The following is a 19,605-nucleotide window of genomic DNA, read 5'->3' on the forward strand; positions in this document are numbered from 1 at the left end:
CATGAGGGTCTCAAGACACTGTGGGGAGGGTGCAACACATCAGACTAAGTGATCAGTCCATCCAAAGAGCCAGGTATTGAAGTTCTTCCTGAATTGCTTCAGCGAGGGTGATTTCCTGAAATGGATGAGCAGGGTGTATCATGTCTTGAAGGCGAGGTAGGAGAAGGGCATTCCTCCGGTTCTGGTCTTGTGGATTCGTGGGACGGTAGCCGGGGAAAGCTCGGCGGAGATGGCTGTTGGGTATGTGGAATGTGAGGCTGTGATTCAGACATGTGGATCTGGCGTTGTGAAGGGCCTTGTATGTGTGGGTGAGGAGCCTTGTATGCATGAGTGAGGAGTTTGAAGGTTATTCTTCTGTCGACTAGGAGTCAGTAGAGGTTGCGGAGTTGTTAATTGATGTGGCTGTGATGGGGGATTTTGAGGATTAGTCTTGCTGCGGCGTTCTGCACATTCTTGATTCTTTGCAAGAGTTTCTGGGTGACTCCTGCGTAGAGTGCATTGCATTATAAGAGTCTGCTGCTGATGAGGGCATGGGTGACTGTCTTCCTGGATTTGTTGGGGATCCATCAGAAGATCTTTCGAAGCAGCTGGAGTGTGTTGAAGCAGGCCAAGGAGACTATTTTTATCTGACAGTCCTTTGTGAGCGAGGACTCAAGTACAATGCTGAGTTTTTGTGTGAGGTTTGTGGGGGCAGGGGGACTTTCCAGAGCAGAGGGCCACCAGGAGTCATTTTAAGCAGAGGGGGCGGCTCTAAGGATGAGGACTTCTGTCTTCTCTGAGTTGAGCTTCGGGCAGCTGTCCTTCATCCAGGGAGCCATGGTTTTCATTAATTCGTGGAAGCTTTCCCTGCCGACAGTGGGTTCTTTGGGGCGTGAGAGGATCAGCTAGGTGTCGTCCGTGTAGGAGACTATGTTGAGCCCATGGTTTCTGACGATGGCTGCTAGTAGGCGCCCATATTACTGTTGAAGGTGGGGCTGAGGGAGTAGCCCTGGGGTACTCTGCAGCTGATCTCTGTCGGTTTTGAGTGGTTTTGGTGGGAGTCTAACCCGTAGTGTTCTGCTGGTGAGGAAGGAGCAGATCTTGAGCCTTGTCGTGGAGTCTTGTGGCCTGGGTGCGGTGGCAGACGGTGTTAAAGGCTGCCAAGAGGTTCAGTAGGATGAGGGCCACAATTTCACCCTGGTCGAGATTGGAGCGGATGTCTGTGGCGGGGGTGAGGGCGGGCTTGGTGCTATGATTGCTTCCGAATTTGTATTGGGAGATGTCCAAGACGTGGTTGGTTTCCATAAAGTCGGCGAGCTGGGCGTTGATGGCTTTTTCGATGACTTTGGCTGGGAAGGGGAGCAGAGAGATGTGCCTGAAGTGCTTGAGTTCCCTCGGGACTGCGAAGGGTTTCTTAAGGAAGGGGTGTATTTCAGCATGTTTCCAGTCGTCTGGGAAGGTGGCAGATGATGATTTTTCATAGCTCGGTTGTGATGACGGAGGCGGCTCTTTGGAAGAAGCGGTGCGGGCAGGGGGATGAAGGTGCTCTGGAGTGGATGCTGCTCATGATCTTCATGGTGTCTGAGGTGAGTGGGTACCAGCTGTGCAGAGTTGGTCGGGGGGATGGGAGTTGGGCATCCGTTGTGGTGGTTGCTGGTGGGGTAGTCTTAGTGTTGTAGGTGTTGTAGATAGTCTTGTTCTTGTGGTAGAAGAAGGTGCCAAGTCTGTTGCAGAGGTCTTGGGAGGGTGGGACGTCTGTGGACTCGCTGTTAGGTTTCGCGAACTCCCTGATGATGCTGAAGAGTTGTTTGCTATTGTGTGCGTTGTTGATGATTCTGTCTTGGAGGGCCTTCTTCATTGTGGGTTTCCCAAAGGTGGTGGTCTGCGGTGGTGGCTGCTTTTAATGTGGCGTGGCCTTAGGGATTTTGTTGTTCCTCCATGTCTTCTCTGGCCGTCTACAGGTCTGGACTCTTGAAGCACGGAAGTGAACCAGCTTGCTTTCTTGACGTGTTTGCCAGTGTCTTTCTTGAGGGGGACAAGGGTGTTGGTGGTGTGCTGTGGTGTTGATGTCTGAGGTTATCGATGGTGATGTGTCGTTGAGGAAGGAGGTGAGTTGATATTCAGTGACTCTGTTCCAGCTTCTGCTGGGATAAACGTTGAGCGTGCTGGTGTGCGCATGGGTTTGTTAAAAGAGAAGATGCAGGTGTGGTCCGTCCAGAAAAGTTTGGTGGTATGGCTGTAGGAGATGCTGTTTCCTGCTAAGAAGATGGGGTTGAATGTGTGTCCTGCTGTATGCGTGGTAGACGTGACTAGCTGTTTATGTCCTACTTTGGCAATGTTATCAAGGAGGGAGGAAGTATTAGGATAGTTTTGGTTGTTCATGTGGAAGTTGAGGTCTCCGAGTAGGATGTAGTTGGTGGATGCGAGAGCCTCGAGTGCCATGAGGTTGAAGATGGTATGGGTGAAAGAGGCACGGGACCGTGTGGTCTGTAGACTATGGTTGTGTTTGTGTTGAAAATCTCATCTCATCCGTTGATTAGATATGCATCATGTGTACTCAAACAACCTTCCAGATTGGCATAAGCAAGCCTAAATCAAGGAAGAGTGGGTGACTTATTACTGTAAAGAATAAAGGTCCAAGGACAGCTATGGTGTCTTGCCACTCAAAACATTTGACACATTTTCTTCTTCTGTCCTACATGCAACATTTTTGAAATGTCACTGAAAATGCTCTTGATCTGGTTTTCTCTTGTACCCTATGGCAAGCCTTTTTGCTTTGATACATGTACATCACATTGTTCTTCCCTATTCCTAGTGTGCAGCTTCACTTCATAACATTAGTCTTGCTAACTTGGTATGCAAGATAAACTTTAGATGATGTGCGTGAATAGCTTTTTAGGTAGTAATAAAATAGAGGATGGTGCCTGCTCTCAACTAAAAGAAGGTAGTAAAAATGAGGATGTGGTCTGTTCTCTTCTGAACGACTCTAAGAAACTTATTTAAATTGCATGATTTCTTGAACAGTGTTGTTAAACCATCACATCTGTCATTAACTGTAATATTGAACGGAGCTAAATTTGTTTTTGTTTTTTTCCACAGAGGGTGCAGAGAATGAAGTGCCAGCTATTAGTGTTGCACAGAGGGAAAAGCACTTGCTCCATGGTTTAATTCATAACCTACTCCCGCGTGTTGGCTCATCTGTGAAAACATTAGTTTTGGCTTTTAGTTCTGCGGTTTCTAGCAAAATGGTAAGCCCTCGCTTTGAGTATGCATGACCAACATGTCACACATTCTGTCAGTTTGGTACCAAACCTGTTTGCTAAACTACAGGGTACACGCAGCGTTCTCACGGTTTGTACATTTGTTAATATTTAAAGTCATGTAGTTTACATTTTGCTTGGACCGGATTATATAGATGTATTCTGCAAGAGAAATTCCACAGACATGAAACTAAAAGTTTGCTTTAATATTTTCTCAAATTGCACCCTATAGTCCCAGGTACAACAGTAATCTTTTTATTTTTTTTATTTTTTTGACCAGGTTCGACAGATGTTGGAACTTTGCCCTAACTTGGAACATTTAGATCTTACTCAGACCGATATATCGGACTCCGCATTTGAAGGGTTCGTATTTTCAGTGTCTCTAACATTTGACTTGACTGGTGCTTATGTGCACTGCAACGTTTTGCATTCTTATGGACCTGTTAATCCCTGCATTTACTTGATGTATCCTACACATTTATTTCTGACCACTGTTGATGCTTGTTGCACATTTGCTTTTATGTTGCGTTCTTGTTTAAAGACCTAAAAACAGTTCTTAATCTGCAGCTTAGATACAAGACTACTTCTTGGAGGCTCTCTGATGTTCACAAAGATTAAGTAGTGTCATTCTATTAACAAACTTATTTTTTTAAAATAATCAATGAATTGAACCTTGCACACTGCAGAGTCTGTAAACGGCTTCACTCTGCTTCTTCCGTTTTTACATTTTTTAAATGAAAGGGAGTGGGCCAATTGACATCAGAGTTTTATGTAAAAGATTGCTGTATGCATTTCAGGACTCAAGGATGACTCCTACTATTTCAGTATACACGTGTTCAAAATCTTACTATTTTGCCTATTTTTCACTTTAAAACATTTGATTCCGGTCTCAGTAAGCCCACGGTTGGCCTCTCCCAACAGTTTGAAATGCCCTTTACCTTTTGAGATTTTGTTTTCTGTTCTTTTGTTTTCATTATTTTATTTTTATTTCTCTCCTCAGCCACCATACTATTATGTAAACTGGCTTTATATATACTACACCAAAGTGAGGTATAGTGTGTATAGAGTCCAGGTGACCCCAGAGGTAGGTAGAGGTTAGAGTTAGATAGAACCTTACTCTCTATTTGTAGTAGAGTGGACGAGTAGTAAGGCAGCATCTAAGGACAGTGTTAAGCATTTGATGTACACACTCATTCAGCAAATGAATTCACACACTCAAGAACTGAACTCTAGGCCAATTGTTTTTGTATAAAAGTATATACTGTTGTTTTATTTTTAGAACCAAGTAAGCCTGGCACAGGTAAGCATAAAATACTTTTCAGTAATAAGTTACTGGATATAAAACAGTTTGAAAAAGGCAATAGAAATTGTACTTTATTTGATTTACATAGGATGCAGTAGGTTGCAACACTTAGCAAATACAGTACATTAAAATGAAAAGGCTTTTTCAGTAAATTACAGGTAAGTTACTTTTCTAACTCCGTGCTAGATACCTAGATTCAGCACACGGACATTTCCTGCAAACAGGTAAGTAAATACGTTTTGGCTATTTGTGCGATTTTTTTAAAGAATATTTTTAGATTTCAAAACTGCACACTTCGAAACTTTTTGTAAGAAAATTGTCAACGTAATCCCATGGAGGAAAAACAGGTTTTCGGTTCACAGGTAAGTAATTGATTGTGGGAGTTAAGGTTCTGTGACGACTCAGGGATCCCCCAGGGTCAGTGATGCACTGTTGTTGCACCCTCAGCGGCACTAGGGCGGCCTGTCGTGTTCTATCTAGGACCCCGATCAATATTGTGACATTATGCCCCTATACGTCTATAATCCATCCATACCCCTATAATGGCATAAACGATCAGAGCCATATTTCAGAAACTCGCCTCTGCAGCTCATTACAGTATATGACACAGCAGAATCCACTATCTAAGATTCCTAGATTACACACAGAGTTCTTTTAACAGATAAAACCCCCAGCAACCTGGGAAAGCCCCGCTTGCTATGTTTTGATTAGTAATAGAACTCTAATGAGCACTGTAAGAACGACCGGTTCTTAGTGACATCTTTATTGACGTCTTATGTCCAAAAACTTACGTCAAACAAGGCACCTTCCAGGTATAAATATTACCAGCGTTGCCTTAAGCAAACACAGCGGTGGTGATAGAGAATACAGGAGCAGAACAGCTGTCCCTTGCAGAGCCCAGCAGATGCGAGAAGCCCACGGACGCTGCCCCTCCTCCTCCTTGACGTGCTGAGAAAGACGCTGTCTTTTCTCCTGCCGAGAAAATCCAGCCACGGCGTTTCCAGCCTACCCTTGCGGGTGACTGGGATATCGAGTCCTGAGAGGAGATACAAGATCTCCAACATTCTATTCCAGAGGTACAGTGTTGACTAAACCCTTAGAGAGAATTCTTGCAGCAAACTCTTGGCAAAACCAACTTAACTTAAACTGCTACTTACTCCCTTCCACGTATTAGGCTTAGGTCAGGTACACTGGGGTAGGCATAGTTAGAAGCACCAGTTGAGTACGTTAGCTAAATGTATATATGAATGTATATATTTTACTAATTTTAACCATTGTATGGCTAAGAAACCATATCAATGCTCTTACAGTATTATTTTGCAATCCTCCTTTTACTGTACGCACTTTTTATAATAACAAGTCTTGCAATTGTGGCAATTCATTTCTCTTGCATGAGAAGAGACTGTTCAATAAATAATACCTTTTATTGAAAACGCCCGTCTCTCTATTCTCTGCATCCTGGTGAAAGTAATCTGCACAACTGACTGAGTGAAATAGCTGTCTATTGTTTCACACGACTCTAGAGATTGACTCTTATTCTAAGGAGCAAAGTTGTCATGTGTATGTGGTTGTTGGAAAACTGAATCCCTTCTTGTCTGAGCCAGGGGAGCTGATCACTTCATATTCAGTCAAGAAAGTTTCCAGTGACCTCTGAGCTAGTTGGTACAAACCCAATTAAGTTTAGCATAGTCAGTAGAGACCTGGAAGACCGCACTTCTACGTCTACACTGCTGTTTGTTATTCCAATGCGCAGGGCCTATAGGGAAAATAGGAACTACACTACATGGAGCCAAACGTTTGGTAAGGCGATAAAACTAACGCAAGACGTTAGAGTAACTCAGTCGTGCTTTTTCACACAGACCCTTTCTACCGTGAATACTCCAATAGACGTCTGGAGTGGGAGAAAGGTTAAAACCCGCCCGAACTTAGTAGGAAGAGATTCCTATGTAAAGCTCTGGTTTATTCAACGTTGAAGGATACAGTGTTCCAAAATATTATGCACCTAATCTTTGTCTCCTTGAAACCTGATCTGCAACAAAAGACCTTCCTGACAGTAAAATGCCAGGAGAAGGCGGTAACAACAGAACCGTTGAAGCCGCAGTAAGGGACTCAGCAGGGTCACGATGAAACAGGAATTTACCCACCGGGTGCAATAATCATCCCGGTTAACATAAGAAAAACTATAACGTTACAACTTATAGAAAATGGACTGACCACACAAGGTGGCACAGTTGTCTTCGTGATAGAGGCACACGAATATCGGCAGACAGAGGTATTCTATTCTTGGATAAAATATTCAGCTGCAAACGCTGCAACACACGAGTTCCACTATTACAAAATAGAGGATCCACCGGAAGAGTACGCTCCTTTCGAGGAGATTGAAATCCCATTAAAATACCAAGAGCATCTGCTCTGGTTTAAAGGCGCCCTAAAACACAATGATCATATTACCAGGCTCGGTCTACTTGGTAGACCAGGAGCAACGTGGCCGGTTCTAGCCAGCTACACACCCCATCCGGACATTGAAAAAATGTCGAAAGAAGAACTTTTAGCACAGCTAAAAACATTAATCAAAATATATAGACAATTAGTCCAATATGTAATGCGTACTGCAACAGTCCAAACAGCTGTTAATATCCCACAGCTGACCCCTCATCAGGGGAACACAAATAAAATTACACCACAGAGCATACAATCATGTCTTGGTAAAACACCCATAAAACGGGAACAAATTCCTTTCTGGTTAGCGCAGAAAATTACTCAAATAGAGGCAGTATTTCTGAATACTACCCCTATTGAGAAACACAGAAGCCTGACCATCTGCCTTCCAGTGGCACCACATGTGGAGGACTGTGACACTTGGGGTACAGTCTTTGCTTCCATTTATACAAAAACACATGGTGTTCCGTCAATGGCGGAATGAATACGGTCCAGAACCTGCTTTAACTCTTGGTATGAAATTACTGAAAGACTTCAAGCAGGTCTCGGCTATATTACTAGCCAATATAAAAGGAGAAGCAGCATCTGTGGCGATCCGCCAGAAATTGAAGGAAACAGATATAACAGATCAACCAATTGAGCTTGCCAGAATTATAGAAAAATGTTATGAAGATTAGGTAGAGACAGCTTGGGTGGGAAACCAGTGAAACCCCAACTACTCGAAAATCCAGAAAAATTATTTATTAAAAATAATTCAAACACTCCTAAAAAGAACTGGGATGGAAATAAACAATCCACTCCCAAGGAAAAAGTTTTCCAGTCCAGAGGAAGGTCTCCTCGACGGAGGGAAAGAACTCCGACTCGAGAACACCTGTCTCCCCAGAAGGAACCCTCTGAGAAAAGATATAACTTTAGAAATAGGGATAACTTGAAGAAGCCTGATAGATATCAAAGTATTGATACACGTCCCTCTCGATCTTTTTCGCAGAAATCTGAAAGAAGAGGACGGTCGGATCCAGGAGAGCACACCAAGTCCAAAGACAAGGAACCTGCTCAAAGCAAAAAATCACAATTTCCAAAGAAGAAGGTAGCCAGTATTAGAGTAATCGAACATGCAGAGAATACTGAGGACACAGCTGAAAAACAGGGAGTGGGCACAGACAATGCTAGACAGTGCAGCAGAAATCACCATAGCTCGCAAGATCCTGATGAGTCATCTGGAGACAGTGGACACGAATGAATACATTCAAGTAGAAACTGCCGACACCAGAGTTAGCGAGCCTCATAAGATATACGAAATAACATTGCGTATACAGGGAGATAAGACTAGGAAAATAAGGGGTCTATTCTGGGATAAACTCTCAAAAGGCTATGACATCCTGTTAGCTGAAAAAGATTGGCCCCCGGAGTTTTTCAGGGAGTGCCCTCGTGGCGAAGAAATTATTATGCCTGCCTTCTCGAATCACATTCCGATTCACACTAAATATATATATGCAAGGAAATGGGTAGTAGCCCAGGCACCAGCATTATATAAAAATCATGTAGGATGGGATGAGGACTCTCCTCCTCACAAAATCCACTTAAAAAATCAACCGTCTGCACAAAGGCAGTATCCAATTAAGCAAGAAGCTAAAAATCAGGTCAGGGAAATTTTAGATCAACTTGAATACCAGGGGGTGATTGAAACATGCACCTCCCAAATGAACAATCTTTTGTTTCCTGTCTCCAAACCGGACGATTCATATTGTCTAGTCTTGGACTAAAGACACCTTAACTCATGTTGCAAAACATTTGCAGTACAAAATTCGCATAGTGCTGCACTAATGAATAACATAGTTTGAAAAAAATATAAAACGACATTAGACATATCTAATGGTTTCTTTTGTCAAAATATTGCACCAGAAAGCAGATACTTGACCGCTTTCTCAGTAATGGGGTCACAGAAAAATTTCTGTAGGCTCCCACAGGGATTCAAGAACAGCCCAGGATTATTTTAAGCCAGAGTAACAGAGTTACTACAAATATATGATGATGATGAGGCATTATCTTATGTCGATGACATCTATCTAACGGACGCCGACTAGGAGACTCACTTGAAAAGGGTGAACACCATAATACTTTGGTTCGCAGCAGAGGGCTACAAATTCAACTTTAAAAAGTCTCGAATTGCCCATCTGACAGTCTTATTTTTAGGATACGAATTATCAAGTGAAGGAAAAAGCCTGGCGGACAACTTCTTAAAGAAGTGCGCTGTACTCCAAGCTCCAAAAACGCTGAAGAACTTACAATCAATTCTAGGTTTCCTGAATTTCAGAAGAACTTGCATTCTAAATTATGCGAAGAGGGTTAAACCTCTCTACGAACTAATTAAACCTGATTTTAAACAAATCAACTGGACTCAAAAACACACATTTTGAGATCACTGCAAACAGACATGGTAGCAAAAACAAAATTTGATACACGTGACTATACACAAAACCTTGTAATCCGAGTCATCCCAGGAAGATGCGGATTCACATACCTGACCTCTAATGAGGGAGAAAAGGTACCAATAGCTTACAAATCTCACTTGTAACCACAAGCAGAGAAAACATTCAGTCTCACAGAAAATACTGTGAAAGCAGTACAAACTGCAATAGCGAATGAACGAGAACTAGCACACGGCAAAAGGCTCATTGTCCTCACGGTAGAATCCGCCTTCGAGGCGCTATTCAGCCCAGTAAACCTGCCTACAGTGTCACTGGATCCGAAATGGATACAGTGTGTAAATTCTCTTGGCGCGGAAGATGTGAAATACTATTTCGCCCGCAAATGAAAAAACGGAATGATTTAACTTATGAACAAGAATATCCTCTGCCAATCGAAATTCTTCCTCTTTAACAATACTCCTGTAAAAGCTACACAGACCGATTCGTACAGCATTACAACGTAGAGAATAAATCCTACGATGCAGCCTGCGCGTTTGTTAAAGGTCGCTGGCTGTGCGGGAAATTCAGACCGAAAATAACAAAAACGGAATCACTGAGAAACTGTTCGGATCCGCGAGCTGAAATCAGATCTTTAAAGATGGCGCTTGAAAATGCAGAACGTGAATTCCCGACACTAATCGTGTGCGAATTGTATTTTTGCGTCAACTCTTACAATAATAAGTTGCAGAGCTGGATTCAAAATGATTTCAAAGATGACAGGTGCCACAATCAAGCATAAAATGCTTTGGAAACAGGTAGTTCTTTTACAGAAAGAACTACAAAAGACTCACGTGATACACACTCTGAGTCCTCAACGTGATGGCGTTCACGTTGCAGGGAATTCATTGGCTATTGCAGCCACAGCGGAAGCAAATAAACCGGCTTCCGTAGCCACAAAAAAGCGTTCAGAAAAATACATAGACGGGGAAACCATGCTGGCAGTAAAAACGTCCTTAAAAAGCGACTGCGCAGCGCTACCCGTGAACTATCCACTCAATTATGCATACGTAATTCATTTAAAAAAAAAAACCTTTATTGACATTTAAACCAAATACAAGTATGGGCCTACAACCCCGGGGGCCGGCCGCTAAGCAGTTAGATTAACAGAGAGCAATTTTAATCACATGCAGCACCTTGGGGAACAGAATCTCCATGCTAGCGTACTCTTGGCCACTGAACAGCACAATTAGAAAAACAGGATATAAAAGGTTTTCATTTTATAATATAAAATAGAAGGATCAGGTGCCGAACAATTTCCCAGCAGCGAAAATGGCAGGCAGAATAGTAAACGTATCGACAATAAACAGTAATCGACCAAATCAATGGCGCTGAAACAAGAGGTCAGGATGTGAAGGAATATTACGGTCAATTCGCGCCTGCAGTTACCTGCCCTAAGACCCAAAAAACACCACGAAAATTGAGGCACAGATGAAAAAGCAGGGATTGATACCAAAGGAAACCCACTGCACTGACCCAGAAAAGAAAAAGACAAAGAAAGATAAGAGAAGAGAAAAAAGGCCATAGAAACAAAAATAAAAACTAAAGATCCCCTCCCCCAACCCCCCATCCTGCACCCCTGCAGATGACTACGCCCCCCCCCCCAGCAGTGTGCCTGTCGCCCGAGAACCAAACCCGAAATATAGAAGAAGAGAAAAAAGAGAAAGAAAGGAAACCCCACCTAACGGGGAAGCGGAGGAGGGCGATAGTCTATGCTCTCCCGGTCTCTCCCCCCCGCCCTATCAAAGGGTCCCCCCTAAGCCAACACAAGTGAAGTTGTCCACCATACAAAAGTAACCCGGGGGGAACCACAAACCCCCCGCCCCGGAATTCGTCTGTTGATGAAGCAGTCCCATTACCAATAGATCCATCGTAAACAATTCAACCCACAATCTCAGCCTTGGCCCCTTCTAACAAAGTTGCTGTGTCCCTCGGATAAGAAAAGCCACATCCCCGGAAAGTCAAAGTTCACACAGAAGCAGCCGGAGCTTGAGTCAGCAATTAGGAGAGGAATAGCAGGTCCCAACGCACACAGCTTGCACCAACGATGTCCCTGTCCGTCCCCGAAGCCAAGCATCGTTCTATCCGCCATGTTGGGAGACCGATTGGGGAGGGGGTGCGACTCATTCCGACACAGATCAAGTGTGGGCCAACAGTGTCCAGGATGGGGGAAGCAGTGAAATGCTCCGATAACTGTAGGACCGATGTTTCCGAGAACTTAAGAGAGTCACCAATCTCTGCACACACGATGAATTCCGTTTCTTCGGGGGCAGGCACAGCTTCCAGCACCGGGTCCAAACATACCAGTAGGGCTTCCAACAGGGGGCAAGTCGGCGGCCAGGTCTCAAAGAGCAAGTCGGGGCTCGTTCCCGGTCCTATGATTCCATCTGTTGCCGACAGCCAATGATTGACCTGGGCCCTCACCATCCCGTGAAGCGCCGCAACTTCCGCCATTACCATCCGCAAGGAAGGGCCACATTGAGTCCGTTCCGCCGGGTTCCATTCGGCCGCAGGCATAACGATCCCCACGGAGAGGCTCCCTCTCTGGGGCAGGATACGCCGGAGCAGAAACAGGCCGTGAGGGACGGGCCAGCAACATGCAGCAACGCGCGGCGGGACCCCTACCCCGGGGCACCAGCGGTGCTAGTGCCTGGCCTCCGGGTCGGGGCCCCCAGCGACGCAGCACCGCGCACCACCCGTCGCCTCACCTCAGGTACAGCACCAGGCAGCAGATGGTTGCAAAGTAGTTCAGAGAAATTTTCGAAAGTTCCAGGGACCGGACCCAACCACCCTCGGCAGTCCGTTGTTGTTCACTTTGGACCCGGGTAGACCAGAAATCGAGACCCCGGCTTCCAGTCTGGGTTAGGCCTCAAAACATTTTCGATGTTACTTCACACCAGAACATCAGAAAAATTCTGCGATCACACAATCGGGATGCAGACTAGTTCACCCACACAAATGACAGGATAAGCGAGCGGAGGAAGGGGGTCAGCGGAGCCGGGAGACTATGCGGCCATCTTGGTTGGTGTTGTAGCTCCTCCTATGCATACGTAATTGATGCAAACTCTGTTCCTTTTGCTCGAATCCCTGGAGTGGGGGATAGGGTAATTCCAAACACGAACCGGAGAAAGTTATTAATAGCAGACGCACACATGGGTGAAGGTCCAAGGCACAAACAGATGAAGGAATCTCTGACTGAATTACAATCGGTATACTGGTGGCCGGGGATGAGCGTGCAACATCAAATATATGTAAAGAACTGTCCCGACTGCGACAGAGATCGCAGTAATGAACCGGTCCAGTCTGTTGCCCAGTTACCGTTTATAGACAGGGTAATGCTGTCTATATGCAAACCAGTGTCCTATTAATTGTTTAAGACTAGATTCACTTAGAAAATGTGGCCCCAGCGCTCGGCTGACGCCAAAACTGTTATAAAAGATCTGCGAGTCTTTATCGGCACATACGCAATTGCCATGTTCCATTCTGACCAGGATCCTGCTTTCAGCTCTCGAGCTTATAAGGAGGCCATGGCCAGTATGGGCGTTGGGTTGCGATACTCTTGTCCATCACACCCTGAGGGGAACAGTGTAGTGGAAAGAAAAAACCGAGACATAAAGCAATCTATAACAGCGAAGGTATTAGGTTCGGGTGATGGGTGGGTCAAACATTTAATAAGTGTCTAAATAATTTGCCAAGAAATTCTCTACAAGGTTTCAGCCCGTACGAACTATTGTTTGGAACTAGAATGCATGTTCAGGATCTCGATAGTCAGGCTTCAGTGGTAAAAGATAATAATAAAGACTTTGACATCAAAGATAGTTTGGCTGTTTTACAGGACTTGAATAAAACAAGAAAATCCTTAAGCAACAAAGTTAAAGCAACAGCCAACTACCACTGAAGACACACCACCAGTCCCAGCAAGATTTGTCTGGATTCCAAAGATTGGGGATCTAGTCAGAGAGAAAATAGCGGTGAAGAAGGAATTTGGGCCTTCTTATAGAAAAGCAGTACCTGTCTTGGCAATCAACGGAACAAGATCAGTAGTACTAGCGCCTCTTGCTGGTAAAAAGGAGAACAGAGTTGTATCAATCGACCTGGTAAAACCACAATCATGTGGCCTATAATCAACATTAGGCCAAGTGGACTCCCAAGAAACAACAGAATACCCAAATTTGCAACAATCCAAGAGGTTCAAACTGAAAGACTAATCACATTTGATAAACCTGCAGTGCACAGAGAGGGACTATGCAATAATGCCATGGAACTCGTGCCTCTTGAAACACAGATTGAAACAGTTCGTCATGAAACACCAGTCTACAAGTATGTGGCATCAGAATGTGCTACTGAAAGAAAAATTGAGAAAACAATTCCAACAATTGACAGAACTGCCTTTGGCTACTTCATCAACTTCGATACCTTTTCTGAACATCAAAATGACCCTCAAGTGACGCCAGAAACCAAGACATTTAAAGAAAAAGCAACAGAACTCTTTCATCAACTCAAGGAAACTTACCTTATTTCTCCATGGTTAGTTTTGATTTGGGCTAGGTGTATTTTTCCTCCTGCTTTGGCTCATCGTGATACTTTGGGGAAAATTCATTGAAGGGAAATATAGTTCAATGGACACAGCAAGTCAGAACATCAACTTAGTTCTAAAGCCACACAAATCATCCCACGGGAAGAAAAGAGGACTATCATCCGTAAATGTCACAGCCATTCCAATACCCGGCGGGGTAGTGTGGGACAAGACTGACTATGAAGTATATGGCCCGGTCGAAATCCTGAAATATCCTCACCAGTTCAAGGTTTCATTAAGTGACTTTGTAAAACCAAGTACATTTTCTGATGATTGGGATTTTGAAAGTATAAATAATATGATGTCAAGGTTCGTCTAATTATGAACAGATGTACTGCTATTCACATTACGGAGACCATTACTTACATAAATCTGCACAACCTAGAAATGTTTTTAAATATAACCAATGGGAACATTGTGCTACTCCAGCTAAAAGCAGTTCGAAAACATTCTATGAGAAATTCCAGTACTTCTCAGGGTTTAACACAAGTGATGCAGAAGCGTTTTATTATAAACTGTTGGCTAAAACAGGGTTGAAAACTATGCTGACAAATACTAAATTGATATATTCAGAAGCATTTTATGAAAAAATTATGACATTTGGTTTTGATTTTTGGAAAAGTAATATTGAAACAAAAACCATCTGGGGTACAAAAGATTGGCAGGTACAAGGCCTAGAAGCATTATTTCGAGCCTGCATGATCCCAGAACAAATAATGTTCTTAAATGACACAATTCACCAAACAACCTGTCGTGATCTAGCTAAGATTAAAGACCTTAACAAACCGTCTATTCCAAAGCCAATACCTGATAATGCAACCACAGATATTGAAATAGACGTATCTAAAATTTTACATCTAAACAGAACACATCCTGGTTGGAAAAAGTGGTTAATCAGGCCTACTGACACGAATAACTGTCAAAATAGATTCCTGAACAAAACACAGGGGTTAAAAATGACCAGACCAGACCCTAGATACTCCCAGAGACAACATCCAGGGATAGTAACAACATACAGTGTAGGGAAGCTGTAGGGAAGCTGTGCCTTGAATGGCTAGAAACATCCACACTGGCAGAAATTAAGCGACACTTAACTTTACTTAAAGATGGTGCTGACTTGCGTGATTTCACTATGGGACCACGCAAATAGCGTCAAACGCTTCATAGCGGCCAGCATCTATGCGACATACAACGAGGCTTGGAAAGTAACTCAAATTGAAACAGCTGAAAAAATACGAGAAATTGATCGTATTAATTTGGAAAAATCACTTTATGTTGTGGACAATGGGTTAATGACTCTGTCTTCCAGAATATATTCACTGGACAGTATTGTATCATCTGCCATCGATATAATAGATAAAGACTTGCTAATGTTACAGCAAGGCCAGTCGCAATTGCGTTCTATTGTATAGCTAGGCTGGACGCTGCAAAATCTTCGTTCAGGCTATGTGCCATGGCGTTTAATCAACACAACGTCTTTGTTTTCCATCTTTAACCTTACTGATAAACAAATCAGCTTCGCACAGAAAGGAGCAGACTATACAATCCTGAGCATCGAAAAACTTGAGAGATTACCATTGACCATGTCAGAAAGACCTGTCATTGAATGGATAATACACGGGATTATCACAATTTCGATAATAACTTTCCAATTTAAAAATTGCCTTGAATATATACCGACTGGCCAGTATGAACGATTGGGTAAAGGGTACATTAAGTCAGCATGGAAATTACCATATACACACAAATGCTACAGTGACAGCAACAAAAATGTATTTCTTAGTGGTGAAAATTGCAAACATTCACTAAGCGGTATACTTTTGTGCCAGGGTATTAATTTACATGGGGCCTGTGAAGGAACTTCAAACAACCTTTCATGCCACCAACATGTCACACCTGCAACGCAGATAGAGCCTTTCTTTAAGCAACTTTCTAACGGGAGTTGCATTCTAATAACTGATCACAGCTGTGGTGGCTTGCTGCCAGGGAAAGCATATCTCGTAAGCGTAACTTCCATGGTCACTTGCTGTATGCAAGCATTGTTTCCAAACGGCCCTGAAGATTCCGAGACGCCGATGTGGCCTCCTTTGAATGTCTCTTCAATCCGAATTGATACTTTAAGCAGAATGAAGTCTGTGCTTTTACAGACAACAGTGCCCATAACGTCATCAAAAGAGACGTATGATCTCCAAGTTGCAAGGACAACATCGGAGATACATGACCTTTTATCAACAAATTGCCCCGTGCATTTCACAGAAATGCTTAGCGAAATTCTAAATATGTCGGATGCCGTAGGTATCTCAGGCGTATTTAAGACTATTTTTTCGGGACTGTTAACACCATTCAAAGCAATCCTAGGAATTATTCCTAATTTTGTCCATTCAGTCTTTGGTGGCATACCCCTGACTTTGGGACTTGTAGCAGGCATTTTATTTTTGACCCTCCTTCTCCGATATGGCAGGCCAAAACACAGACATGACACCGGCAAGGATGGAAGAAACGATCCTAGCAGTACGCTACCGGGACCGCATAAATAGAGTCCTTGGATTGGCCACACTAAGAGATCTGAACATGACCTGGTTTCTTTCATTCAGACCTATATGGCAGACTTGCATCTTACCTGTGCTTCGATGTATGCTATGCGGAGAAGAATGCGTGTTAGACACCTGTCTTGCACTATCATCAGCAATACCAATGGATATCGATACTTTGCTAAGTCCTCTAACGGCTCACGCATCGTGTTGTCCCCAGCGGCTACCAATCCTGATGACGGCATTCGTTGAGACTCCTGTGCTACGGCTAGATGGCGGCAGTGAAGCGATACAAGAAAGCAACATCACCCAGGTACGGCCTTCTGTGAGCATTGCTGATCCATACATCGATGATAGCAATCATTCTCACACCTGCCAAGTTACAGCGTTATCGAACTTGGTCGAACTGTCACCTGAATATGTAGACCTATTCTTTAAGAGCCTGTCTGATATGATGATCTCCCCTGAACAACAGCAATGAATTTTTGGAAAAGCATTCCGGCGCACAGCGTTCCCTTGAACTCTGAATTCGGCCTTCAGCTTTGATCAACAAAAACTACTAAAAAGCGTTTGGAACTCTATTTCCCCCGTTCACCATGAACATTTTTTTTTTGAATTGAACACTTTTTCAAAATATTTACCTTTTTTCTGGCACAAAAACCTTTGCTTAAAGTAGAACTATTCATAAAGAACAGAACTTCAATTTTTAGGTAGATCTAGAGACATAATAACTTTACCTCAGCCTCTAGCACAGAGGTCTTCAAACTTTTGTAGGTTAAGCCCCCCCAACTGATTTTTTTTAGATGTTGGGCCCCCCCACCACCTGACAGAAATTTCTGGACTCGACCGCCACGCGCACATTCCGGGCATATTCAGCTAATAACATTCAATACAATAAGATTGTTTAGTAAACTGCAGGTTTGTGAGTGGGTGGGTGTGGTGAAATGAGAGAGGCTTATTACACAGCTCAAAACACCACTTTCCAAGGTAAAATGTGTGCAAATTGTTTTTATGAGGATGTTTTGTTTTACATATGACATGGATTGATAATAACACCACCAACATAAATGTGACAGGTTTGCCTGTTTTTTAGAGACGGTCAATCTGTGGATGGATTTTTGCTACTGCCATCCTCAGGTTGTGCTCCACATCCAGGCTTGAACAAACTTTAATACCGCAAGTGCTGAGAACCCAATCTCACATACATAGGACAAGCTGAAAGGCAAGAGACTTTTGATAGCAGCTTCTCCCAAAGCTGAATATTCTGCAGACATTTTCAGCCAAGACAGGGACTGTAAGGGGAGACAGTGTTGTCAGATGTTTCGAGAACTCCCTAGCTCAGAGCTGGTTCACGAGAAACAAATCTTCTCTAAATATCATTAATAAACGTTTTAAGCAGCATTATAATGGGATAATTGCCCACCAGCCAGTTATGGAGCCGAAGACAGTTGAAAGTCCACAGAGAAGGCGCTGAACAAACCCCTCATTGAGAATTCCTTAGTGGTACGATAAGTTGCTTGCCTGAAGCAGTGGGGGTTTGGACACGTCAGGCTTATGTTTAAAAAATAGAACTAATAATAAATTAATGATGTTGTCTAGTTTACTTCAGAGTAATGTTGTCTGACAGACTTTGTGATGGCAGGGACATGTTAGGGATTTTGGGTGCCCTGGGCCAAAATTATTTTGGGGGCCCCTGTTCAGTACAGGTTGGAGTTTAAATGCTGTATTTTCAGCTCTGCCATACCCTATTTAGCCAGGCTACTAACGGTGCACAGGAACTGTAGTCAAAATTCTAAAATAGTTTACAGCTAATAATCGGAGATAGTGATGAGTTTTCACTGTTGTAACAAAGCAGCCGCCCACTAATTTTACAGTGAATAATATCTGTGATATCCTCCAATTTCTCATATGTGAGGTACCGCTTGGATCTAACTTTTTTATGGTTAACTTTTTTATGGTTGTTGCATAAAACAAACACATTTCTCTACAAATAGTAATAGACTCCCTCACATCAATTACATTAAAAAGAAATTAAACAAAACGGTATTTGCAAGAATCGGTTTTAGGAATTATTCCAGTCCATCAGGGCAAATACAGAAGTGTCTCTAGCAAGGGGCCCTTGGAAGGCTGGATTGTAATGCATTTAGATGTCTCCTTTTGTAATTTAGGACGAAAACCTTAATGGGGCACGACATGCCCATACTTGTGTACAGGGGTGAGTGAGGCGACCATATGAATTTGGGTGCGCATGTTAGTGCAGAGTGGGACGAATGAATGTATGGTTAGTGGTGGGTTTATTGGAGTGAGATTGCAGATTGAACAATGAGGGGGACAGGTGAGTGAAGTGTTACAAGTGCAGGTTGACTAGTGTGCTTGTGTGACTGCAGGTTGAGGTACAGGGTGAAAAGCGCAAGTGCATTGTGAGTGCAGAGTGATCACTGTGAGTGGGGGGGTAAGTGGGTGAATGGTGTGAGAACATGGTGATCAGTGTGAGTGCAGGGTGAGCGGGTGAATGGTGTGAGTGCATGGTGATCAGTGTGAGCGCATTGTGATCACAGTGAGTGCAGAGTGATCACTGTAAGTGGGTGAATGGCGTGAGTGCATCGGGTCAGTGTGAGTGCTTGGTGAGAGTGAAAGTGAAGGGCGAGAATGAGGAGTGAGTGGTCTGAATGCAGGGTGCATTCCCAGGCACTTGAAGTAATGTGCCTGGGAATGCATGTTATATATGGCAGCGTAGGGATCCAAAAGTGTTAAACTATTGATGAATTACAAATGAATCGGCAAAAAGAAGGGGTGACCTGGAGCTCGTTGACATCACAAATGAATACATACTTATTTATAACTATATTTAGCAATTTGCAAGCTGTTTAAACAACACATGGCTGGCTGGCATTTTGCGCGCCTGCCTGTGTAATTTTAAAAGAAACTTTCAGGGACGTTTTAAGGATTTTGTGGCCTGTGGGCCAAATGTATTTTCGGGATCCCTGTTCAGACCAGCTTTGATTTTATGATCTAGTCTCAGCTCTTTCATGCCTTCTTTGGTCAAATACTA

General features: G+C 43.4%; 1 protein-coding gene across 1 annotated transcript in view; it reads left to right on the plus strand.

Moving 5' to 3' along the window:
* Positions 1–19,605, plus strand: part of FBXL5 (F-box and leucine rich repeat protein 5) — a 322,370-nt gene that overhangs the window by 76,988 nt on the left and 225,777 nt on the right. Inside the window, exons 7-8 of the mRNA XM_086964073.1 lie at positions 3,079–3,227; positions 3,520–3,602. Coding sequence (XP_086820199.1) covers positions 3,079–3,227; positions 3,520–3,602 — 232 coding nt within the window. The remainder of the gene's footprint in view (positions 1–3,078; positions 3,228–3,519; positions 3,603–19,605) is intronic.

Source organism: Lissotriton vulgaris, chromosome 3_2 (assembly GCF_964263255.1).
Source record: "Lissotriton vulgaris chromosome 3_2, aLisVul1.2, whole genome shotgun sequence".
In the NCBI taxonomy this organism is placed as follows: domain Eukaryota; kingdom Metazoa; phylum Chordata; class Amphibia; order Caudata; family Salamandridae; genus Lissotriton; species Lissotriton vulgaris.